The following is a 25,774-nucleotide window of genomic DNA, read 5'->3' as shown; positions in this document are numbered from 1 at the left end:
CTGTAGTTATAAATATATTCATATTCTATAGTAAAACACAGCACCCTTAAATGTATCAATAGGACCTAACCGTCCATGTTACCCATTTGAAAAAAAAAATTATATGAACATGCTCTTACTCAATCAGAAAATTTACATTATTTCTTTTTATTTTTGAAACTCCTCATATTTCCATTTCCCTTCCTCACAGAATTCTATCCTAATAAGATGTGCATAGCATCTTTATGCTCAAAATTTGTTTTTTCAAGTAGGCTCCGCACCCAGTGGAGCACCCTGAGGACAAGACCTGAGCCGGGATCAAGAGTCAGACGGCTTGACCGACTGAGCCACCCAGGTGCCCTGAAATCTTTCATTGACTCCACATCATATCTCTCTGAAACCGAAGGAGGTAAACATATATATGTGGGTTTTAAAGGGTTTTTTCTAGGACTATAAAGCTCTAAGCACTACAAATTTTCTTCCAGAACAAATTAAGAGTGAAAAATTGATCAACACAACACAGTTACCTATCTTGATATACACTTATTAAGATTCAAGGTCACATTTTATCAAAAATACATGTCGTAAGCTGCTGCCATGGGACTGGCCCCAACCTCTACGGGTTCACGGATCCATGAATGATTATTACTTCTTGCTGAAATGAGCCAGCTGAAGCCTGGGCGATGATGGCATCAGCCACGGTGGGGACAAGGAAAAGAGATTCAGTGGACGTCTTGAAAACCCAGGTGCATGGCAGTTCCAGGAGAAGGGATCGGCCAGTCCTGCGGAATGCTGTATCGCTCCTCACCAGCTGACCATCTCCCACCGACTATGACAACGGCTGTGACACCCTACATTCATACGGCACTCTAGAACACCCAACACCCTCCCCCAGTGGACAGTCAACTGTCAACCTTAACCCTCAGAGACTTCAATACATGGAGTATTTTGAGACTATGAAGTAATCCCAGCTGTGGAGCTGCCTGGGGGTGTGGACCATGAAAAATATGCATCTGGTCTGTGTTCCTGGTTCCTGACCCAGAGCTCCTAGATCCCTCAGAATCTCCTGGGTGATAGGAGCGTCTCTCATTCTAACTCTTGGTGGGCCCCGGACAGCTTCAGGATGGGGGTTGGTCACCAGAGAGACCAAGCCTGGCTGAGAAGCCGGGAGCTTCCAGCCCCATCTCTCCACCCCACTGTCCCACCTCACCACCTCTGGGAAGGAGAAAGGGGCTGGAGATGGAGTTAATAATCGATTATGTCCTTGAGATAATGGATTACACCTCCTTTGAACACCCTAAATGACAGGGTTCAGAGAGCTTGTTGAACACAGCCACGTGCCAAGAGGGTGGTGCCCCCCGCCACCGTGTCACAGAGCAGAAGCACCTGCCCTGGGGACCCTCCCAGACCTCCTCTACGTATCTCTTTCACTCCCATCCTTTATAATAAACTGGCAAAGGTAAGTACATCCCTTAAAATGAGCCAGTAGAGAGAAGTAAAGTGTGTTCCTAAGTTCTGTGAGCTGTTCTAGCAAATTATAGAATCTGAGAAGGGGGCTGTGGAAACTCCAATTTATAGTCTGTCCATTGGAAGTTCAGCCTAGAGACGCCTGGGTGGCATCTGCCTTTGGCCCAGGGCGTGATTCTGGGGTCCCGGGATCAAGTTCCACATCGGGCTCCCCACAGGGACCCTGCTTCTCCCTCTGCCTGTGTCTCTGCCTCTCTCTGTGTGTGTCTTTCATGAAAAAAATTTTTTTTTAAAAAAAAGGAAGCCCAGCCTAAAGTGGGGGCCCTGCTGTGGGCCTGAGCTTTTATGCTGTAAGATCGGTGCTAACTCAGCATCGGAACTGAACAGAGATGCTGAACACCCAGTTGGTGTCCAGAGGACCAGAGAATTAGTCCGGTTCTTGGATGCTGGAAAACACCCCCAGGCAGAGGACTCTGGAGTTCAGCACTGGTTTGGGTTCAAGCCTTTCCCTGCCCTAGACATAAAATGCCTAAAAGCAAAATCAAGAACTCACCAGTTATCGTGTGCAGCATATCAACAGCTGGCTCTTCCAGTTCTTTGATTTGTTGTTTTATAATAATTTCGAACGTCTTGTAATTTACAAATCCTGGCAGCTCTCTGCCACGATACCGATTTTCAAATTTCTCCATTTGTTTATATATAGCTTTGTAACCTGGAAGACAATGGTTCTGAATTATTTTACAGAAATAACCTTGCGGGTCTTTTTTTTTTTTTTTTTTTTTACACACTACCATTTGAGACTTTCTGCAAACACAGAGAGGCAAGGGGCAAAAAAAAAATTTTTTTTTTCAAATCTGATTTGCAAAACTGAAAGAAATTCGGGGTTTGCAATAAAAAGCCAGATCTCAAGACCATTTCCTTAGTCATCTCCAGACGGCAAGTATAGGAGCTGGGGTGTGACACCAGAGGGCAGTGAATGCACAACCCAGGAGCAAGGAAGAGGAACTTTCCCAAGAGGAAATCCTGTAATGTTTACCAAAGAAATTGTATCACAGGAAAAATAAAAACGACCATGAACACCACCCATAATCAGTGACATATCATGAACGAAGTCACGTGCAATAGTGTGAGTGCAGCGTGTTTTTAAATCAAATATAAATATAGCAGAGTCACCAGGCACATAAGGTCACTGTCTGTCATAAGACACTTTTCCTTTACACTTTTGGAATTCTTTTTATTCTCGACAAACTGCACCGTGGAGGCTACCTCCTCTGGTAGAAGTTCAGGAGGGCTCTGGTGCCTCTTTTCGAAGAACCAACCAGGAATCAAGGTCTGGGTATCATCTTCTTTTGGTCGGGAGACATGTTCTCATAGGATTTTTGTTTTTGGTTTTTTTTTTACGTGGAGATAGAATTCAGATGCTACAAAATCCACCCTATAAAGTGTACAGGTCAGTGATTTTTAGAACATTAACAGAATTGTGCAGCCATCCCCGCTAGCTAATCCTCACACACCTCTGTCACCCCCTTGGAACCTGTGCCCATCGTCATGTGCCCCCCATTCCTTGCCCCTACAGCACCTGGAAACCTCTCACCTGCTTCCTATTTCTATGGATTTGCCTGCTCTGGGCATTCCATATCAACGGAATTTTTTTAAAAAGTGTATTTTTGTGTGTCTCACTTCCTTCACTTAGCAAGATGTCATCAAGATTCATCCATGTGGGAGCATGTTGAGTGCTTGATGCCCTTCTGTGGCTGAATAAAGATTCCGCTGTCTGCTGCTAAAGGCTGAATTGTATCTCCCCGAAATTGATATGTCCTAACCCCTTGCACCTCAGAAATGTGACTGTGTTTGGAAACAGGACCTTTAAAGAGGCGATCAAATCCAATCTGACTGGTGTCCCTATAGGAAGACGAAAGCAGGACACAGACACACACAGGAAAGTCCACGTGAAGATACAGGGAGAAGGTGGCGTCTACAGGCCGTGGAGAGAGGCGTCTGGAGAATCTGAACGTGCCGGTCCCTTGATCTTAAACTTTCAGCCTCCAGGATTATAAGAAGATAGGTTTGTTCAGACCCCCGGTCTTTGTGATGAAAGCCCCAGGAGATCAGTAATGGGGACATGAACACGCGCCAGCCATCCTAACATGCGAGTGAGACGGGGTCTCTCCGTGGCTTTGGTTTGCATTCTTCCAATGGCTAATGACGCCGAGCATCCATGAGCCCCTTGTATGTCTTCATTTAGAGAAATATCTCCTTTAATCCTTTGTCCATCTTTAATTTGGATTATTTGTCTTCTTGTTGTTGAATCCTATGAGTTCGTTGTATAGTCTGGATTCTGGACCCTTATCAGATGTGTGGTTTACAAATATTTTCTCCTGTTCTATGGGGTGGGGTGGGGTGGGGTGCCTTTTCTCTCTCTCTCTCTCTCTCTCTCTCTCACACACACACACACACACGAGGATTAAAAACACACATTTTTAATCTTGACGAAGTCCACTTCGTCTAGTATTCTGTTTGTCGCCCATCCCGTTAAGTGCTGTATCTAAAAACCGCCTCCTAATCCAAAGTCACGAAGATTCAAATCTACATTTTTGTCCTAAGAGTTTTAGAGTTCTAGGGCTCATATTTTGGTTTCTTATCCATTTTGAGTTTATCTCTGAATGAGGGGCGAGTTAGGAATCTAAATTCTTCTTCTTGCATGTGGGGGCCCAGTGATCTGCAACTGATCATTCGTTGGGAGGAACTTAGCCCCTTAAAAAAAAAAAAGAGCTACATTAGCTCACGGGCTGTGTGCCGTCGCAAGCTTATTGAGCAATGCATGAGGGGGTTGCTGGAGGTCAGGACCGTTGTCTTCCTTGAAAGGGACAGTGGTCCCTCCCTGACGTAAGAACACGCCTCACGGCAGGGGTTCGACCCTCTGCGCCGCGGATCAGTAAGCAGTATGGGAGCTGTGCACACGTGGCGAGTGGCCACCTCCTTGTTTTTTTTCCACCAAGAAACACTGTTATTTATCTTGTCCCACCTTCCATGCCCTCTGCCAAGGAGCAGACAGGACCGAGAGGTGTGGCTTTCGAATTGTGCAAAAAAAATGGCACGATCTATCTTCCCACGTTCATTACCCAAAGCCAAGGACAGCGGTCAAACCGAGCCTCGGGTCAGCTGGAATAAGTCACGGAACCCACCAAGCTGCCTGAATAAAGCAAGGTTCCTTAAAATTCCCCTCAGCTGCTGCAGCTTCATCACTGGTCTGTACACGATTAACTTTGAGCTTCTTGAAATATGGAAACATAAACTTCAGGTCACACTTCCACCTTTTTCGGACTCTTGAGGATTTGGTGCTGCAAGGCGATGCCTCGGGTGTGTTTCGCGTCCTCTGTGTCGCCACCGCCGCCGCCGCAACCATGAAATGCACTGAGATACGCCCGGCCTTCAAGGCCACGGCCAGCAGACCGAGCCCAAGGCGCCGTTGTTCTGGGGCCAGCGGCACTGGGGCCCCGGGTGCGTGTGGCAGGTGCCGTGTTGACCCGCCGCTGTCGAGGGAGGGCTGGTCCTCGTGGAGGCCTGGGCTGACCTGGGCCGATCCCCCTGCGTGTTCTGGCCAGGTGTCCTCTGAAATCTGCAGCAGACACCTGCTGGCCTGAGCTCAGGGATGTGGGCCGGGGCGCACGCGGCTTCCACTCACCTCTTTGGAACTTCTTTTCAATCACAGCGCTCCATTTGTGGAACTCATTTCGGATTTTGGTGAACAGCCGGCTCTCGTCCTCCCCCACGGACTCCTCCCCTTGGATTAAGGAGCTGATGTCTTGGTTAAAGGCATTCAGTTTCTATCAAGAAGAATGGGAGTATAAGCGGAGACGTTCCGAACACAAGTGAGGGGGGCCTGGAGGGCGCGTGACTCCTCGCCACCTTGCCGGGGTGACGGGTCCCCGCACCCTGCCCTGACCGCCGCGGGGTCTGGGGGAGTCACTCCCTGCTCACTGTCACTCCGCGCCCCGGGCCCTCTTTGGTGCTGAGTGGGCAGACTGAGTGGGCAGACTCGCCGAGTCAGCTTTCGGGGAGCAGGATGAGAGTGCGTGCGACACAGGATCCCTTTCTGGACCACGAGGTGCGATTCCCCGACTTGAGGCGATGGCGATACTCACATCTATCAGGAAAAACATTTTCTCGTGCTCATCTTCGGGCACATCTGAGCCGTACTTTTGTAACTCCTCTGTTATTTTCTCATGATTCTCCTTTATCTGATTTTCTAACAGAGGCAGGGTTTTCTGAGGAAAACAGAAAATAATGCAAAGACATGAGTATGGACAAGGAAGGAGCAGGAGCTCCCAGGCCTCCTCCTGCAAAGTGTGCCTGACTGCCTGGCTTCCTCTAGGGAGAAGATGGAGGGGGGGTGTCCGCAGGTGCCAATTTCACCGAGGCCTCCCTGTGCCCCTGCTCCCCAAAGGACAGCCTTCGGGATGTGCTGAAGCGACCACCCCATATGATGCCAGGAAGGATTCCTTCTGTGACCACATTACATACACTCTGCAGGGAGATGAGAAAGAGCCACTTAGCAGCAGTTAGAACAATCTGAGATCCAAGCAACTTTTTTTTTTGATCCAACCAACTTTTACGCTGTTCACAAACTAACTGTATCAGGGACTTCTGTCTCTGATAACATGGTTGATGGCATGCATGAGCTCCCTCTTCTACTGCAGTCATTGAAAACTGCGGGCTGACACATCAAAGCATCCCTGGAAATGCCTCTGTGAGCGGGCAGGCACAGAACAGACACCCAGAGGCACAGCCAGGTGACGTGAGCACCCAGGGATGGACGAGGAGGGAGGAGTAGAGCCTCATGGGGCATTTGTAGGAGAGAAGAGTTGAGCTTACGTTTCAGAGCCTCCCTTGGTTGGGGCAAAGAATAAATCCAGGTAAGCTTGCTCAAGGCGGGGAATCCAGTGAGCCAGCATCTTCTTTCTAAGTAAAGCCGGGCCCTCAAGGAGCCAGGCTGTCACGATGTTGGGATGCTGAGCACCACCCCACCCTCCATCCCCATTCCTGGGGACTGTACGGGATGCCTGAACTCCACGCTGAGTGGGACAACATAAAATCTCTGTTGAACATCTGTAACTACAAGCCAGCCCTCAAACAGGGTTGCTGCCCAAATTCCCACTCCCCGAGGGGTTCCCCCAAAACCTCACGCTGAGAATTTGTAAAGCGGTTCCACCGGGAGGCCCTTCTTGGGGATTGGCTGAAGCAAACGTTGCCTCTCTCCCTGCACAAACCCATTCTGAACCCGGGCTTCCACGAACAGCCGCAGATCACGTTCCAAAACAGGCCCAAAGTCAAAACCCTGACCCAGGTCCTCATAGGGGCTGGCCCGCAGAACCAAGGCTTCTGACATTGGAGTTGTGGAGCGCAAAACACAAGTGACAACTCTTTCTGAGGGACGGCAAATGTGAAAGTGCAGGAGAGTTCTGGCCAGACAAATTTGAAAAAGAACCCACAGAGAGATTTAAAATATGAAATATAAGCACATCACAATTACCGGGACATTATGGACAGTGGCTGACTAGGAGAAAGGCAAAGTTGGTGCAGTGCCCTTAAGGCTTTAATTTTTAATTAGGCCACGTGGATATAGCCTATCAGATCCCACCCAACCTGTGGTCCTGACGTGTAGCGTCCACACCATCTGGGAGCTTGCTAGAAATAGAGAATCCCAAGCTGCACCCCAGACCCACTGAACCTGAGCTGCACCCTGGAGAGATCACCGGGGAGATCCGTTAGTGGGTTAGTCAGGCCCCCGTGGTGGAGCTTGGGGCCTACGGGATTCTAGTCAGAAAACGGACGGCTCTGCACGTGCTTACACAGATGTGCGTGATGAGCTCAGAGGTCAGTTTCTCCGCCAGGTTGGGGACTGTGGCCCTTCCTTCCTCCAGAAGAACCCTGCAGACAGAGAAGAGAAGACATGCACACATCCACCGTGGTGTGGCCAGGAAACGCAAGTCGGCTCTCCACTGCAGGGACAGTCAAGTTCCTTCCACCTGGAAGGGATGTCCTGCAAGTGGTACCCAATGGAGGGTCAGAACTGGCTTCCACGGAATGGTGACCGAATTGTAGTTATTTTGGATACTTCAACAGCGGCAGAGAGTTGTACCGAATGGTTGAATCACTTTATAATTGTTGAATCAATTATACACCTCAGACTAATATAACACTGTATGTTGACAACTGGAATTAAAATAAAAAAGCATAACTTAAAAATGGTACAGGGGACCCTAGGTGGCTCAGTCGGTGGAGCATCCAACTCTTGATCTCAGGGTCATGAGTTCAAGCCCTGCATTAGTCTCTACACTGGGCATGGAGCCTATTTAAAAAAATAAAAGGGATGCCTGTGTGGCTCAGTGGTTGAGCATCTGCCTTGGGCTCAGGGCGTGATCCCAGGGTCCTGGGATCGAATCCCGCATCAGGCTCCCTATAGGGAGTCTGCTTCTCCATCTGCCTGTGTCTCTGCCTCTCGCTCTGTGTCTCTCATGAATAAATAAAATCTTTTTAAAAAATGAAAAAAAATGTTTAAAAAAATAGTATTGAGTGATTCCTTCCAGCTGATACATTAAATATGCCTCATGACATGTGACTATAAAACCAGTCTTTATAAAAACACACGTGATCACTTACAAATGTATTTTCATAACACTCACATCCTTCTGTGTGTGATGCACATGCCAGTCTACACAATGCATATCGGTATAGGGCTTCACAAAAATACACTGACGTGTACCTACGTAGGAGTGTGCAGGATACGGGTTTGTGGGACACGGCCCTTCCTCAAGATGAGATCTTACACCATGAGCTTTTTTGGAGGAAGGAAGCCTTATTCTTACTCCACCCAAATCTATGTTCGCTGAGTTATTACAGGATTCTTTGTTTTTCATTTTTTTGAACGAACATTTTTTATTTAAAAAAAAATAAAGCTAAATCCTCTTTGACCATGGTGCTCATTCCTTTTATATTTATTTTTATTTTTTTTTGTTTTACAGGATTCTTTATATTTTATTTTATTTATTTATTTTTAAAGATTTTATTTATTTATTCATAAGAGACACAGAGAAAGAGAGGCAGAGACACAGGCAGAGGGAGAAGCAGGCTCCATGCAGGGAGCCCAATGCGGGACTCGATCCCAGGACTCTAGGATCACACCCTAGGCCAAAGGCAGGCACTAAACCGCTAAGCCACCCAGGGATCCCGGATTATTTATATTTTAAAGGATTTTTTAGGCTAAAGGGCAGCAGGGAACCATGAGTTTACATGTCTATTTGTGAAAGTACACGCATGGCTAAGTGTTGGTCTCTACAACTGCCAACTTTTTAAATTGTAATAAAATGTACATAACATAAAGTTTATAATTTCCTCCAGTCCATTGATTGATAATCAAACTCATGTGGCCAGTGATTTGAAAGGCCATGTTTATCATACATCAAATATATGTATCTGGGTCAATTTCCGGGCTTTCTAAATTTTTTTCTATTCTGAGGCATTTACGTCTTCATTCTGGTTCAAACACCATATATAAATGACTATAGCAAATTCCCTCATCTGATTTTTTTTTCCTCATCTGATTTTTTAAATTTATTTTCTGCTATACTTTGACAATTCCTCTTTAAAAAAAAAAGACTATTTATTTGACACAGAGAGGTCGAGAGAGCACAAGCAGGGGGAGCAAGAGAGGGAGGAGAAGCAGACTCCCCACTGAGCAGGGAGCCCGACGCACGGCTGGGTCCCAGGACCCTGGGGTCATGACCTGAGCCAAAGGCAGATGCTTAACCGACTGAGCCCCCCAGGCGCCCCCATGTCAATTCCTCTCTTATTCTTCCAGACGATTCCCAGGGTCATTATACAAGCGCACTCACACATACACTCCAAATATCTCCTTTGTCCCCAGGCAAAACAGAGGTCCTAGGTTTGGGTTCACCCATAAGAAAACACAGCCAGGGTACCTGAAATGTGGGTGGTCCTCAAAGAAGTCTTTCTCCTTCTGCAGAGCCTCGGCCAGGCTCACTTGGTCCTGGATGTCCTGCTGGCCCCGGCACTTGACGATCATGTAGCCCTTCTTCAGGTGACAGACGAGGTTTTGTGCCACGTCCACCACCTTGCCTTCAGTCCCTCTGTCCACCAGGTCAGGCTTTGTCAAGATTCCTGCAAGCCGGGGCCTTTTGATTAGAGAACACTCACAGCCTAGCCTGAGGGCAGACCACAGCCCAGGGTGACACAGAGCCCCCGCCTGTGACAGAGCCAGCTCAGGCTGCACAAAGACAACTTGCCCTCCTGAGTGGTGGTGGGGGGCCTACCTCCCCCAGCTCTTGGCCCTTGCCAGAGAGACAGCAGCATATGATGACCTTTTAATTTTCTTTCTGCCCAGTGGCAAAGTTCAATCTAGTATTACTGCAGTGGTTTTCAAATATCCCTGTGCAGCAGAACCCCCTTCCCGAGGCAAGTCTTAGGATGCAGGGCCCTGCCCCGTAGAGTCTGACACAGGAGGGTTGGCGGGGTCGAGGCACTTGAATTTCTAAACATTCTGCAGTTATTCCTGCAGCAGGTGGCGCGTGGCCCACCCTCGGAGAAGCACAAGTCCGGCCAGGACCAGCGGCATCATTGGCTGAGGCTGCTGCAAAGTGAAGACCACCTATGGTGTCTAGGTTCTTCCTTCTTCTTACCTATGGTCCTGTCTCCATCAGGGTCCACCTCCTGAGCCATGCTCAGTGCCTCCGTGGTGGCAATGTCCACGTTGCAGGGGACCACCACCAAGTTGATCGTCTCCTGCTTAAGGATGTACTTCCTAATGAGTTGCTTGGTCTGCGGAAAAATAAGAGCATATGAGAGCAGGGACAGGGCCTGACCTTGCACTTGCTTTGGGACCTCAGAGTCCCAGGAGTATCTCCCCAAAAGAAATGAGCCCACGGCAAATCCTGGTGGCACTTAAAACTCATGCCTGGGTTACAAGAATCCAAGTTTCCCCGTGGCAGAAACAGAGCTCTGGGGTCCAGAGCTCTGGGAAACCACCAGATCTTAGCCCAGTAACTGCCTTCTAAGACTCCACAGCTGATAACCACGGGGAAAAATAAAACTCAAAAAAGCGCTCAACTGTGCCCTAAATCTTTATTTCATCTATTGGGTGACATTCGCCAATACGAAAATATCATTATACTTGTTTCTAATGCTTTCTCTCCCCACATAAAACCCCTTCCTAATACACATTGGTCTAGATACACCACAAAATGTAACTATAACCAAAAACGAGTCACGGGGTAAAACGCAAACGTGTGTAAAATGGATTTCCAGTCTTGCCTGTTGGTCTCACACTCCCCAGAGTGCCTCCATCTGACTTGGTAGAGGCCACAGAGACCACCACGCTCTCCCCATCCACTTCACACCTCCTGAGATTCACTATCCTGGCTCAGCCCTGAACACACTGCTGTCTGGGGCACCACTCCGCAACCCTCCCAGACCAAGGTTTTACCTGGCGTCCGATGTCAGCTGGCTGATTGCCCACAGCCACCCTGGTGATGCCAGGGAGGTCTATCAGGGTCAGATCCGGGACATGAGGAGAGCTGACCTCCAGGCTGATTAGCTCATGACTGATCCCCTGTCCTTCCCCGGCAATGGCATCCTGGGCTAGGGAAGGGGGAAATGAGAGAAACTCAACAGAGCTTATAGTGGAAGCATCTCCCTACAGCCCTACAGCAAAACTTCCCTGCCATGAGTCCTGGACAAGGCATATCTGGAACAGATGTACTTTTCTGGAGCTAAAAGGAACCTCAAAGCACAACTCAGTATTTTCTTTGCCAATGGGCAGAACCATATGCAGAGAGACCTAGTGAAAACATCCCTCAAGATCACCCCCACCTGTACCAGTTCAGAGCTGGGCAGACCTGAGTTCTTCCTGCTGTCACACCTAAATCTTCCCATTGATGTCATTAGGAAATTACCAACAAGGTAAAATGAAAGCAAATAAAAACACACAGGGACTCTTGAAACATGATCTGGAAAGGTATGGAGGGGAATGTGCTTATTTCAAGGAAGATGAGCACTGGTATTCCATTATGGGATTTCATTTTACTTCTTCCTCCTTAATGATGAAAATTTCAAGATATACATGGATTTTGTCAAATTGTTAGCTGCTACCATTTGACTTCTTTCTACACCCAGAATGCCTTTTTGGCTTGTTTTATACACTCAAGACCTTGGGATGAGAGTGACAGCAATGGCATGTGTGTCATTATCTGATAACTGTGCCTCCAATTTCCATTTACCAGATATGTGGTTGTGAGATTAAGTTTGGCCCATGAGATAAATGTGACAAAGGCACAGGCAACCTCCATAAACTCTCCTGAACAGGCAGGAAAAGCCCTGTGCTGGTGTCCAGCTGGCTGGGACAAGGGCATTCTGAATAATTATGTGGCTTTGGGAGTGACGGCCACACACAACGAGAAACAACATGGGAGTCTGGTTCCTGACGCTGGAACCCTCAAACCAGCTCTGGTCTGCCCACCTCCAGACATCTACATGAGAGAGAAATAAAATGGGCACATTGTTTAAACCACCGTGTTAGCAGCCCACTTGCACAAATGGCCTCAACAGTCCCTTCCATCACTGTCTGCATGCTCCTCTACAGGGTGACCTTCTCCCATTCAGACAGTCTGTCCCTTGACATTGGGCTTGCCCATGTGACCCCCTTTGGCTGACAGGACATCACAGAATGGATTGCAATAGAGATTGAGAACTTGTGCATGGGGCTTCTCCCCCCTTGTTGCTGGGAAGCCCTCTACCACCATCTAAAGAGCCCAACTTGGCCTCCTGGAAGAGGATGGCCACCACATGGAGAGAAGGCCTGGTCATTGCAGCCCCGGGCTTGGGTATGTGACCAAAGCCATCTTGGACTGCTGGACCCAGCAAGCCAGCTGATCCTCTGAATCACGAGTAATGAACAGTTCCAAGCCATTGGGTTTTGAGATCAGTTTGTTACACAGAAAGGGACAATTAAGTATACACAGTGGTTTTGAATTTTCTGCCTTAGGAGCTAACCTGACCCCAACAATCACACAATAGCGTTTTGACTATAAAACATCCCTTAACTTTTGTAAAAAACAGTCTGTAAATACGACTTAGGGCTTCTACTTCATAAAAGTCAAACTCCTTTTCTGCTGCTCAATATTAATGTTATGCTACTTTTGAACCCTCCTCAAATGATTGAAAAGCTTATTTATTCTCCTCAGTCTCAGCAGCAGCCAATGGGGTCACTACTGGTCCTTCCCTACTTCAAGTGCTATTTCCCCTTTCAGATGCTTCAAGTTGGCAGCGTGACCTGCGTGGCTTGCATTCACTGAGACCTATCGTAAGTCAGCCCAAGCTAGGATTATGCACACACATGCATTTCACTCTTGGCGGAAAGGGCCCCAGGAAAGCTTCTAAAGAGGGTTCAGGAGTGTTCCAGAATGCCTTTCAACCAGGTGAATTCCTACGTGAATGGGAAAGAGGTTTCCCAGCCCCACAAACCGATTCTTCCTCCATCAGATCTGTGGAGGGGGAAAGCCCTTGAATAAAGGACAGCTCCTCCTTGTTTAAATTTTAAAATTCACATTACCTCCAGATACTTACTTACAAACTAAGCAATAAATTGCTGAGATCAGATCCTGTCCAAGGTGCTGGTCATAATGAGGGTCAAAGAAGAGAAGCTATGAGGGAGCCAGGGCCTGGCTCACAGGGTGAGAGGAAGACCAGCCCAGAAAGGGAAGGTAGGAAGAAGGACAGATGGACCTCCTCCCACTTCACACAGGTGACCAGACATCCAAGCAGGTGATGACAAACAAACATGGGGCACTCACCTTTATTGATTTCCACTTCCACCTCTGAAGGGTCTGAAATCTCCATCTCAGTATCCTGGTAACTGACTTTGCCTCTCCACTCATCCTCATTTATGAGCTTCTTCAGCTTCAGCACCAGAGGACATCTTGTAACAATACCTGGAGGCCACATGCACATCAGTCCTATAAACTCTGCTCTTAGCGGTCCCAAAGGGTGGCCTCAGACCAGTGGTGTGCAAACTTTTCCATGATCATCTGGGCAGACTGCTAAAGCAGTCTGATCTTATTTTGTCACATTCAGAAACATTATGTCTGGGGTGGCCTTAGAAATATGCATCTAGAGTATGCATCCCAGGTAATTTTTTGCTCATGAATGCTTGAAAGCCATCACTTTAGGTTTCTCACTTCATCTCAGTGTATTGCCATCAGCTCAGATGGCACACTGCAGTGGGAAACCCCCAAACTCAGGCAAATATCCTCCATTATTCCCCAGGATACAGGATCTACTACCATAAGGGATGTGTACTGCTGTCACCAGGCCATCCTACCACAATCCCTTTGCTCCAAACTTCCAGATCCCACCCTCTACATCTGACCTGTACTTCAAGGTCCATCTCAGATCTACCTCCTTCCCTTCAGCCCTCACTGATCCCTTGGCCTTGGCACTCAAACAGCACCACTAACCAGAGCACCAATCTTGACCTCCCATTTGGAAGGTCACTTCATGAGAAGGGGCTCAGGAAAGACACCCACATGCACATGGTTCTAGGGACCCAACTACATTTACTTAGACCTTCCACAAAGTGCAGGTTACATACAATCCATACAAAAATATGCAACACAAGGTTGCTATGGACTGAATCATGCCCCCCCCATTCATATGTTGAAGCCCTAACCTTCAATGTGACTGTATTTGGATATGGGGCCTTTCTTCAAAAGGGTAATTAAGGGGCACCTGGGTGGCTCAGTGGTTGAGCACCTACCTTCAGCTTAGGGAATGATCCCAGGGTCCTAGGATTGAGTCCCACATAGGGCTCCCCGCAGGGAGCCTGCTTCTCCCTCTGCCTATGTCTCTGCCTCTCTGTGTCTCTCATGAATAAATAAAGAAAATCTTTTTTTTTAAAGGGTAATTAAAGTTAAATGAGCTCATAAGAATGCAGCCCTAACAAATATGATGGCATCCATACAAAAAAAAGGAAAGTCATCAGACATCTGCATGGACAGAGAAAGGGCCACATGAGGACACAATGAGAGGATGATCATCTGCATGAAGAGAAAGGTCTTGGGAGAAGCCAACCCTGCTAACACCTTGGTCTTGGACTTCCAGCCTTCAAAACTATGAGAAATAAATTTTTGTTGTTTTAGCCTTGTAGTCTGTGGCACTTTGTTATGGCTGCCTGAGCTGACTAATACAGAGGGCAAGTTCTTACCACTGCCTCTTGGAAGGGCAACTCCTGACAGAGCCTCCAGCACAGAGCTCTTGCCCGAGCTCTGGTCCCCAATGACAGCAATGGCCGGGAGGGCCAGGTCCTGCTCCACACCCAGCGCCCGCAAGGAGTCGATGAGGTCGATGCATGGGCGTACCTTCTCCTCATATTGGCTACACAGGCTGTTCCCCTAAAGAAAGCAGAATCAAAGAATTCTGTCCTGGCCTGGAGGACTTGTTCCATCAAAGATGGACAACTTCAATCATCCTAATACCATAGGTTCATAGAGCTCACAAAAGAGAATGGGAAAGGAACAGAAAGAAATATGTAAAGAAATAATAGATAAAAATTTCCCAAACTTGTTGAATGATGAACCCAAAGACCCAAGAAGCTCCACGAATCCCAAATGTAAGAAACATAAACTACATCAAGGCCCATTTTATTTATTTTTTATTTTTATTTTTATTTTTTTTATATATTTTTTTAATTTTTTATTTATTTATGATAGTCACAGAGAGAGAGAGAGAGAGAGGCAGAGACACAGGCAGAGGGAGAAGCAGGCTCCATGCACTGGGAGCCCGATGTGGGATTCGATCCCGGGTCTCCAGGATCGCGCCCTGGGCCAAAGGCAGGCGCCAAACCGCTGCGCCACCCAGGGATCCCTCAAGGCCCATTTTAAACAAATTGCTCAAAACTGGTGATGGAGAGAAAGTTCAAGCAGCCAGGGACTATGTTACACATTAAGGAGCAAAGATGAAATTTACAATAGATTTCTCATCAGAAACAATACAAATAAGAAGAGAGTTGAATAGCCTTTTTTAAATACTGCGGGATTGGGGGGAAAAAATCCATCAACCTAGAATTCTATACCCAGCCAAAATATCTTTTTAGCAAATGAAGGCAAAGACTTTTTCAGACATAAAAAAGTAAATGAATTAATCACCAGCAATTCAGCACCATAGGGAATATTAAAGAGTCCTTCTTTAGAATCATAAAAAATAATTTGATTACTTCAAAGAAGGTAGGGACAGAGAAAAAGAGAAATAAAGGACAGATAGGTCAAACGGAAAGCAAATAGTAAAATGACCTCAAACTTAGTTACATTAACATGCACAATAAATATAAATGGTCTAAATATGCCTAGAATAGTCAAAGTGATTTTGAAAAAGAAGAACAAAGTTGGATCACTAACATTATCTGATTTCAATATTTACTTAAAAAGCTTCAGTAACCAAAACAATGTGATACTGGTGCAAACATAAAGAAATAGATAATAGAACAGAATATGTATTCCAGAAATAAACTGACATTATGTATGGCCACCTGATTTTTGACAAAAGTGCAAAGGCAATGTAGTAGAAGGATAAGTTTTTCAACAAAGGGTGCTGGGACAACTGGGCATTTATATACATGCACAAAAGAATTTTGTGTCTATATTCCACATCATATAAAAAAAATTAACTCACAATGGATCATAGACCTAAATGCAAAACCCAAAACTACAGAACTTCTAGAAGAAAACAGGAGAATAATCTTTGTGGCTTAGGATTAGGCAATGTTTTCTTAGATGTGGCCCCCAAAGTACAATTCCTAAAAGAACCATTGATAAATTGGACTTCATCAAAATTGAAAAGACCCAATCTTTAAAAAAGACTTTTAGGAGAATAAAAGCAAGCCATAATCTGGGAGAAAATGTTTGCAAAACATATATCTGATAAAGGACTTATGCCCAGAATATATAAAGGACTCTCAAAACTCAACAAGAGAACAACCTACCTGATTAAGAAGAAAATACGAGAATGGGCTTTGTAATATATATATATATATATATATATATATATATATATATATATATATATATAAGTTTTAGTAGTTCCTTTATATCACGGTGAGAAGCTATTTATAGTTTGTGCCAGATCAGCTTTCATTGTCGGGCGCCATCCTGTGCATTGCAGGAGGTTTAGCAGAACGCCTGGCTCGTCATTCACCCTGAGGTGAATACCACCAAAGTGGTGTTTGGAGACCCCAAAATGATTTCAGACATTGCCATGTGTTCCAAGGGGATAAAGCAGCTCTGGTTGAGAACCACTACCTTACAAAGTACGTGAGTACAAAAGTTGATACACAGACAATGCTGACAGATTTCTGCAGAGAAGGGGGTCCATACAGACAAAGACCCCCTTGACCCAATGTTAGTGGGGCCTCTTTGAGCCCTCTTCTCTGCTTTACCTCTCTTGGGGTGCTGAGTCCAGACTTAGCAAAGAATCTGCTAAGGCAGTTCATCCAGAATCCGCTCACCGTTTAGAGTCAATCAAGTTCCCTCCCCTGGCCCCTTGTTGCTAGCCTGATCTTAGTAACTCTTGCTCCTCTCTCTCACCCTTCTGGCTGTCTATATATCCCCATCGTCCCTTGCTACCCTGACTTCGATCTCTCTCCCTTATAGCCATAGCCTCCAATAAAATCCTCCTGGTCATGTTTTTAACAAGTGCCTGCTGTGATTTTTCTCTATAACAAACTTCAGAAAGGTCTGGAGAACACCTCCACAGGAAAAGCCCTGTGGTGGTCATGCTGGAAGACTGCCTACACCTTTGTACCCACCAGATGCCATCTTAGCCTTCCTCATGGGTTCTTTTAGGTTTTCATTTTTTTATATCACCCATTCACAAGAGTTTATAAAACATGAATAGTAGTGCTTGTGCATGAGCCAATTACCTGAATTAAGAAAACACACAATCTAAAAAGAAAAAAAAAAGAAAACACCAAAATTCCAGTATGCTCCCCCATCACCTTCCTGCTGTCACCCTTCCCCACACCCAGGGTCCCTCCATCCTGAGCTCATAAGAACCTTGTTCTTCTGTATGGCTCTCTCACCTACCCATCTTGAAGCAATACACTGCTTCCCGCTGCCTGACTTGGAACTTTATATAAATGGGACCACACCATACATTTTTTCGATGACTTGACTCTGTTTCACCATGAGGTTTTTCAGACCTCATGCCTTGATTCTGACTCCTATATAAGAATTCTACTGCATGAGCGTACCGCTATCTACATATGTGTCCACCATTCACGGGTGCTTGTGTTGATTCTGGGTTTTGCTATCATAAAACAACATCATTTTGAACATGGCTCTCAGCGAGTACACCTGCAAGAATTTGCATAGTGGTTCTCGAACCTGAGCACCAACAGGATCACCCAGGAGGGCCCATGAAAACACAGATAGATGGTAGGCGCCACCCCTGGAGTTCCTAGTGCTTTAGGTCTGGGGGAGGTGGCTGTGTGGGGATGATATTTGCATTTCAGACACATTTGCATTTCGAGCTTTCCAGGCCTTACTGAGGATGCTGGTCTCCACACTTGGAGAACCAAGGTCTACAAGGTCTACACGTGGAAATAGAATTGCTGAATTATAAAACACACCCATTCAATGTGCCTGGAAAAGGCCAAGCTATGGCCAAGTAAGTGCCTACGAGTAGCATGAGCTCTTACCACCCCATATGCTGCTGGTTGGAGTCAGGCAAGAAACACAGTTATATTAGGAGCCCTCTTATCTTTCTATGCCCTTCAGTGGCTTTTAATATTGTTTAAAATACTATCAAGCATCGATTACAAAGATGGAGTCAACTTGAAAGAGGTTGACGACCCATGTGACTTTCAGATGCATGACAGCAGTAAAGAGAGCTCTCTCTCTCTCATAGTCACATGAAGTAAATACTATTATCATTCCCACTCGGGAGATGGAAAACCAGGCTTTCAAACCAGGGAGGAAGAGCCATCTTATAAACAAGATCCTACAGCTGGAAGTGTCCGCATTGGGATAAAACTCAGGTCAGACCAATTCCACAGGCCAAGTTTGGCTCCCTCCACCCCCCAAAAATCCCCCCTTGATTCTGGGAAAAAGGGCACCACACGGCTTCCCTGTGAGGGAGCGTCACAATGACACCTGAGGGTTGCAGCTGGAGGTGGAGCCATGCAGTGGGCACAGGACAGCACAGTGGTCATTGAACCAGGAGCCCATCAGTGTCTCCCGTGGCTTCCCAGGCTGAAACTGCACCCCATCAACCAGCATCAGCCAAGACGGACCCCAGCTGAACAAGGGAGGGATCACACAGGCAAGCAGGGCAGGAGGGATAAGGAAGCAGCATCTGACATGGGGTGGGGGCAGCAGGGAGGAAGCACGGTCTACATGGACAGTCCTCACACAGACACGGCTCATGTCCACACAGATAGACTTTTTCAGATAGCAACTTACTATTCCCTGATTTTTCTCTGCCTTATCAGTAAGTCCGTTTAGTAACACATGATTGGGTACAGGATTCGAGTCAGTGATTTTTCCTTGTGAATTAACCATCTTCTTCCTTTATCAATGCAGCCTAAAACCAAAGCACATCAGAATTAAGACAGTTCAGAAGCTGAGCCACCGTCAGTCACAGAAACACGCCTACCGCAAGACATAGCGGGGACCCACCCTGGGCTCCTTAACTCTTTAGGAAAAGAGTTAAGGAAAAGAAATGACAACAAGGAGCCGAAGGATGAATGGAGACAGACCTGCCTCCCAGCCCAGCCCTCTTCAGGAATGTGCTCCAGAGCCCAAACTTCCAACTACATACTTCCTGTTACAATTTGAGGTCAAACATCAAAAATCTTTTCGCCATAAATTTAAATTGTGGCAAAGAATAAAATTACTGTTGCGCTTTTGAAATTCACATGTAAAAGTAAAATTATTACAGAACCTCTTCCAATGTAGCTGCAGGAATCTGAATATTATGGGAATTTGTTTTTGTTTTGTTTTGTTTTGTTTTATGTTTATTTTATTTTATTTTTTTATTATGGGAATTTGATACCCAAAATTATGGTTGAAAAAAATACCTGACCTTTAGGTTCTTTTACTTTGTTCCTCTTGCTCTAGACTTCATATTTTTATTCCATTTCCCCCATACAAGTGTATCTTACTGCCTTTTACTTTATTTTTCCCAGTTTTATTGAGGCATAACTGACATCCATCACTGCATAAGTGTGAGGCGTACAGCATGATGGTTTGATTTATACATTTTGTGTATTTTGAACCTATTTTGATTACCACCATAGGTTCCACTAACACTCACCTTCTCCTATATATACAATATAGATACAGTATCATTTTCTTTTGAAAGAAGTTAATTAACCACTTTAGCATACTCATCTGCATCCAAAAAACATATACATACATATTTGAAATTCATTTTTCATAATTTCGGGGACCACAAGTCTCTAAATATTAAATTTTACACATCTAATAATCTCGGGTAAAAGATCGTGAGAATTTTTCCGTAACTTGAAATAAATGTTATGAAAATTATAAAGCACGTACTTACCTCCAACACAACTTCCTTTTAACTTGACGACGTAGCGCTGACTAGCTGGACTGAATCACAGAGCTGTTCTCTCACGCCCGGTGACCACACCTGGGTGAATAAATGTGAGCGCACATCAATGGAAAGTCCCACTGCTGAGAACGGTGTGCAGGGGATGTGCGTTGAAGCGAGGTCATGGTTCTCAGAATCCTTTTGGTAAATCTTAGATATCTTAGTTCTAAGATAGATGGACAAGGCACAGAGCCTTGCTATAAATTTACTGCCTGACTCCATGATTTTTTTTTTTTTTTGATGCTCTCTATGCTTCTTTTCACAAGACCCTCCCCCAAGAGCTATGCAATCTTCCTTTAATATCGGGGCAGTTGAGGGGTGCCTGGATGGTGCAGTCAGTTGGGAAACCAACTCCTAGCTTCCGCTTGAGTTGTGATCTCAAGATTGTGGGATTGAGCCCCGAGTCGGGCTCCATGCTCAGTGTGTGGGGTCTGTTCTTCCCTCTGTCCCTCCTGCTCATGCTCTCTCTCTCAAATAAATAAATAAATCTTTATAAACAAACAAACAAATATTGGGGCATTTGAAAGAGCCAGGTTAAAAAAAAGGGTGAGGGGAGAGAAGGATGTATTCCTTTTTTTTTTTTTTTTTTGGATGTATTCCTTTTAACGCAAGTGGGAGAAAGGTTTTCTGAAAGGCAATCGATTGTAACGACTACTTACAGAATATGGAAATTTGGAAATTTACTTCCTTAGCTCCCCTTCCTTCTCCTCTATGCTTTTGGAATTGCTCTGTGCTCAAGGGATCCCAGACTGGAGCTCCAAGTTGAAGACCACAGCTGCCTCAGTTGGCCTTAACGCATCCAGTCAGGACATCCATGGTCCCCAGGGCTTGTACCTCCATGACCACAGGTTCAGATTCGGTCAACACAGGATTTTGTGAAAATTTCAGGAGCAGGGTGATCTCCGTCATTAAAGCCCATTTCTTTTTTTTTTTCTTTTCTTTTCTTTTTTTTTTTTAAGATTTTATCCATTTATTCATGAGAGACAGAGAGAGAGACAGAGACACAGGCAGAGGGAGAAGCGGGCTCCCCTCAGGGAACCTGATGTGGGACTTGATCCCAGGACCTTGGGACCCACTGAGCCACCCAGGTGCCCCAATTAAAGCTCATTTCTTACTCATCCATTACACTCAGCACCCCACGGCAGCTGTCAAACTCAACTGAATGCATTCACTAGTTCCAGCCTTGGTGGAGTCAAACTCCCAGCCCCAAACCGCTTATAAAATGTCTAACCCAGGGTAGGCCGGGTGGCTCAGCGGTTTAGTGCTGCCTTCGGCCCAGGGTGTGATCCTGGAGTCCCGGGATCGAGTCGCACATCGGGCTCCCTGCCTGGAGCCTGCTTCTCCCTCTGCCTGTGTCTCTGTCCCTCTCCCCCCTCTCTCTTTCTCTCTGTGTCCCTCATGAATAAATAAAATCTTAACAAAACAAAAATAAAAAATAAAATGTCTAATCCCTATCGCATGTTTATAGACAAGACTGCGAGGAGTACTGAAGTAGGTGCACACCACCCCCAAGCCTCCATCCTCACCCATCTTGCTCAACCCCAGCAGCCAGGACGGACGGCCTCTTCTCTCACTGCCAAAGTTTGGGGCAGGGGTGGGGGAGACTACCCAGGGCAGGTCTGTGAACACTCAGGGCCCTGCTGTCCACCGAGGCAGCTGTCCAGCTGCCCCTTGAACGTTTGATTTCAGAGGGTGGAAGTTTGCCAGTGGCTTCCAGACCCAGACACCATCCAGCAGCAGGATCACTGGGCAGTCTCCGCACTGGGGGGTGGAGGTGGCATTCAACGGGTGCCAAGTGGGTTGCCACCCTTGTGGGAAAGCCTCCTCAACCCAGACTCCATAGAGATCTCCCGACCCCTCATAAGCACCACCAACCAGTGCGCATCCTGCCAAATGACCGATTCAAAGTCCACAACGTGCCCAACAAAAATTAAGTCCAGTTTTAAAAATAATCCTCGCAGAACTTAAATTTACCTTTTTCTCTTGAAATCCCCTGATGTTTAAATTTTTTATGGTGTACTTTAGACCTAATGCTCTCCACTTAAAGCTCAGTGCTGGGAGGTGAAGGGAGGGGGTGTTAGAATGGGAGGGAAGCCAGGATGGAAATGGGGGGAAGGGACGCCCGCATGACAGGGGCTCCTGGCCATCCCGGCCAGCAGCTTGGATCCAAAGTGGAAAAAAAGAAAATGAGGGATGCCCGGGTGGCTCAGCAGTTGAGCGTCTGCCTTCAGCCTAGGGCGTGATCCTGGAGACCCGGGATCGAGTCCCACATCGGGCTCCCTGCATGGAGCCTGCTTCTCCCTCTGCCTGTGTCTCTGCCTCCTTGTGTGTGTGTGTCTTTCATGAATAAATAAATAAATAAATAAATAAATAAATAAATCTTTAAAAAAAATTTTTTTTTAAAAATGACACAGGGCTCCTGGGTGGCTCGGCGGTTTAGCACCTGCCTTTGGCCCAGGGCATGATCCTGGAGTCCCAGGATCGAGTCCCGCGTGGGGCCCCCTGCATGGAGCCTGCTTCTCCCTCTGCCTGTGTCTCTGCCTCTCTCTGTCTCTCATGAATAAATAAAATATTAAAAAAAAATGACACAGCTAGACATTTCAGGAGCCGCCTGGGACTGACAGCTGCGGGTCAGAATCACTTGACAAAACCCGATTTAAAATTTAACCAAATTCCTAGAATCCCACGGGCACAGCTCAGTGGTCACCAGGGGTGGACAGAGCGCAGGTGTCAGAGCCTGGTTCCCTAGGTCAGCCCCCGGGACCGTCTCACCTCCCTCCATCCCTGGGGACTAGCGTGTTCGCGGCCCATTCCTGGGCAGGGGTCCCTCCCCAGACGCCTGGGTCCCCCCCGGGGGGGGGGGGGGGGGCGGGGGGCGGGCCTGGCACCTGCCGCTCCTTCCCGCTGGGCGGCTCGGGACTCGGCGCGCCCCCTAGCGGGAACCCTCCGCTCCACCCTCCGCGTCCGCAGCGGCTCCCGCGGACCCCGCGTCTACGCAGTCCCAACCGTGCGCCCGCCGGGCTTGCGCTCCCCGACAGTGGGAAAAGTGACAAAGTCAAAACGTCCCCGGAGCAATGGGGAGGCCGGAAGGGGCCTGTACCATTCCTCCTCAATCCCACCGAGGACCCTCCGCGGCGGGCCTCCGCGGAGAAAGAGGCAATAGTACGTCTCCCACCGACATCCGCCCCTCCTGCACCCCGGCCCACGAGAAGCCGCCATCACCCCGAACCCTTGCATTGCTCTCGGGTGGACTAATGGTCAAAACAGCCCCTCCCCACCCCCTTCCAGCCCTTGGTTGGGCGGACTGCTCTTACGCTTTTGCCAAGACCTTGCGTGTCCGGGATTGCGCATCTCGGCTATTCCCGAACAAACCCACTTCGGCGGGCGAAAGAACTCACTGCTTTATTTTTCGGGTCAACAGCAGGAAATACAAAAGGGCCCGAGGGGTGGTCCACCCTGGAGGTGGCCGTGGAGGCCCCGCCGCGGTGGATGTGAAACTTTCTCAGTGCGCATCCCCTGAAAGACCCCCCCCCACCTGGCCGCCACCCCCTCCGCCTGCCCACCTTCCCCAGCAGAAGAGCCCGCAGGGTTGAGGGGGGCGCTGCTCCTGATGAGTCATCAGAGCCTCAGCAGCCTGTTGGCCCGAAGAGAACCAGGCGCGCCAGAGCGCAGCATCCCCATCCCCATCCCCATAATCACCAGGGCCAGCCGCTACAATCTCCCATCCCGCATCTCTCCCCAACCGCCCCCCCCCCCCGCGCCCGCCGCCCCGGAGAGCTGGTCTCTGCAGCCAGCACCCCCCCACCCCCACCAGCCCGATGGAAGATGCTGGGACCCAGGAGCGCGACACTCACCTGTCCCCGCGCAGCCGCGAGGGCCACCGGCTGCCCCTCGGCTTTTATGCAGCGCCAGGCGCCGCCCCTCGCGGTCCGCCCGCCCCCGCAGCCGCCGCGGCGGAGAAATGAAACTCTGCTGGACGCCAGGGAGGGGGCTCCGGCGGCGCAGAAACGAAACCGGGCACCCCGCCCCCCTCCACCTCCTCTCTGCCGCTGCGCCCTGGGGAGCCCATCGCGGAGGGGGGGGGCCGCAGGCCCCTGGGAATAGCACAGGATTGCCAATCACAAGCAAGCTATGGCAAAACCACAGGCAAGCCCAACACACAGAAGGGAGGAACGTTATTTTATGGAGAAGATGGAGGAAATGGGGGGTGGGGATGTTGAACAAAAGTCTATTGGAGAGAAGCGAGCATGGGGGTGACGGCAGTTTCCCGTTGGCTGAGATGCACGGGTGGCCGATTTCTGGTCCCAGGTGCGGCGCGCACACTTCCCTGTTGGGCCCTAACTGATGGTTCTCCCCTGTCGTGAGTCTGCGCTGGATCTCAGTCTGCCTGGCCTGTCACTGACACCCAGTGGCGCCACCCTCCCCACTTAGCATCCCGCTTCCACTCCAGTGAGCTGCTCTTTATTAATTTTCACCAGATCCTCATCCTCTGCCTCCTTGTCCACGTCAGGTCCTCTGGGGAGTTGGGCGCATCCGATTTCTCCAGGATGGAGATGGAGGTGGGGGAGGTGGAGGCAGAGAGCAAGCAGGCCCAAGAGTGGCCCTCCCTGGGCGGGGAGTCACATTTCCTCTTGGAAGGCCTCTCCATTCTCCTTAGCTCGGCTCGGAGTCCCAGACAAGAGGCTCCCCGAAGGCTGTGATGGGAAAGGGCCACCCCAGTCTGCTGGAAGACCCCAGAACCCACCTCAGCTCCAAGCCCCCCAGGGTCAGGGAAAAGCCCAGATGGAAACAAAGGTAGTATGGCCCACCCCAGAGAAGGGGAGGAGGCCCCACAGTTCGACTCTCTGGTTGAACTCTGCTCTGCAGTATCCACTGCGGGGGTCTGGGCAGCCCAGCCAGGAGGGGGGCAGAAGGGGGGACACAGGCTCTCCCCATCATCAGGGAGGACTTTTGGTCTGGCCACTCACTCCTGTGAGCCTCAGTTACTCTCTGGTCAGGAGGAAGAATGACACCAATTCCTGATGGGCTGTGAGCAGGATGGAGGAAAGGTGCCCACGGGTACACGGGAAAGTGTGGGTGCGCGTGCAGAGATAGGACGCAGAACTCCGAGGAATGATGGTCCTTTTGCAAACCCAGGAGGCTCTCCCCAACCGCTCAAGTTGAGGAATGACATCACAAAGTGCTCTGGGGCAAAAGTGACAGCCAGGTGGAACCAGTCAATGCCCAGGCCAGGACTAGGGGAAGGTGGCTGATAGGTCTGGTGTGCCAAATTTAAAAGGCACTGCTAGATGGCTGGCTATGTGGCGCCTCCCTCTCCTGATGCCAGGGACTCCTGGTGTGAGATTTTAGTACCTCCCTGTTTCTAATCTGCTCATTATAGGAAGCTCCCTGAAGGGCCCAGGGGCTTGTGAGGGGGTATAATTCAGAAATAACACAATAAAAAAAAAAAAAAGAAATAACACAATAATAAGTCCTAGGTCCTGAGTAAGACCGTGCCACACGCCAGCCCCAGAGAGTAAGTCACCCACACGGCCCTCCTATGACACGAGGAAGGCTATCACTCCCAGTTTATGCATGAGATGGGGAGACCACGGAATGAGGTCCCTGCTGGGTCCCAGGGCTAGGAAGGGGCCAGCACGCAGGAGAGCTC

At 48.2% G+C, this 25,774-nt stretch overlaps 1 protein-coding gene and 1 long non-coding RNA gene across 2 annotated transcripts in view; one reads left to right on the top strand and one right to left on the bottom strand.

Moving 5' to 3' along the window:
- MX1 (MX dynamin like GTPase 1) overlaps nucleotides 1-24,094 on the bottom strand; it is a 28,951-nt gene extending 4,857 nt beyond the window's left edge. The window contains exons 1-12 of the mRNA XM_072807046.1: nucleotides 23,979-24,094; nucleotides 20,074-20,163; nucleotides 18,972-19,092; nucleotides 14,723-14,909; nucleotides 13,314-13,451; nucleotides 10,949-11,103; nucleotides 10,146-10,284; nucleotides 9,429-9,627; nucleotides 7,299-7,377; nucleotides 5,592-5,714; nucleotides 5,132-5,273; nucleotides 2,000-2,158 (exon numbers count right to left, since the gene is read on the bottom strand). Of these exons, the coding sequence (XP_072663147.1) occupies nucleotides 2,000-2,158; nucleotides 5,132-5,273; nucleotides 5,592-5,714; nucleotides 7,299-7,377; nucleotides 9,429-9,627; nucleotides 10,146-10,284; nucleotides 10,949-11,103; nucleotides 13,314-13,451; nucleotides 14,723-14,909; nucleotides 18,972-19,070 (1,420 nt within the window). The 5' untranslated portion in view covers nucleotides 19,071-19,092; nucleotides 20,074-20,163; nucleotides 23,979-24,094. The remainder of the gene's footprint in view (nucleotides 1-1,999; nucleotides 2,159-5,131; nucleotides 5,274-5,591; nucleotides 5,715-7,298; nucleotides 7,378-9,428; nucleotides 9,628-10,145; nucleotides 10,285-10,948; nucleotides 11,104-13,313; nucleotides 13,452-14,722; nucleotides 14,910-18,971; nucleotides 19,093-20,073; nucleotides 20,164-23,978) is intronic.
- LOC140621714 (uncharacterized) lies at nucleotides 752-10,572 on the top strand. Its single transcript, XR_012021480.1, has 2 exons — nucleotides 752-1,438; nucleotides 10,025-10,572. It is a non-coding gene; the product is annotated as an uncharacterized lncRNA (long non-coding RNA).
- Nucleotides 24,095-25,774: the final 1,680 nt, after the last annotated feature.

This window comes from Canis lupus, chromosome 30, assembly GCF_048164855.1.
Source record: "Canis lupus baileyi chromosome 30, mCanLup2.hap1, whole genome shotgun sequence".
Lineage (NCBI taxonomy): Eukaryota > Metazoa > Chordata > Mammalia > Carnivora > Canidae > Canis > Canis lupus.
This window is presented reverse-complemented; position numbering and strand designations above follow the sequence as displayed.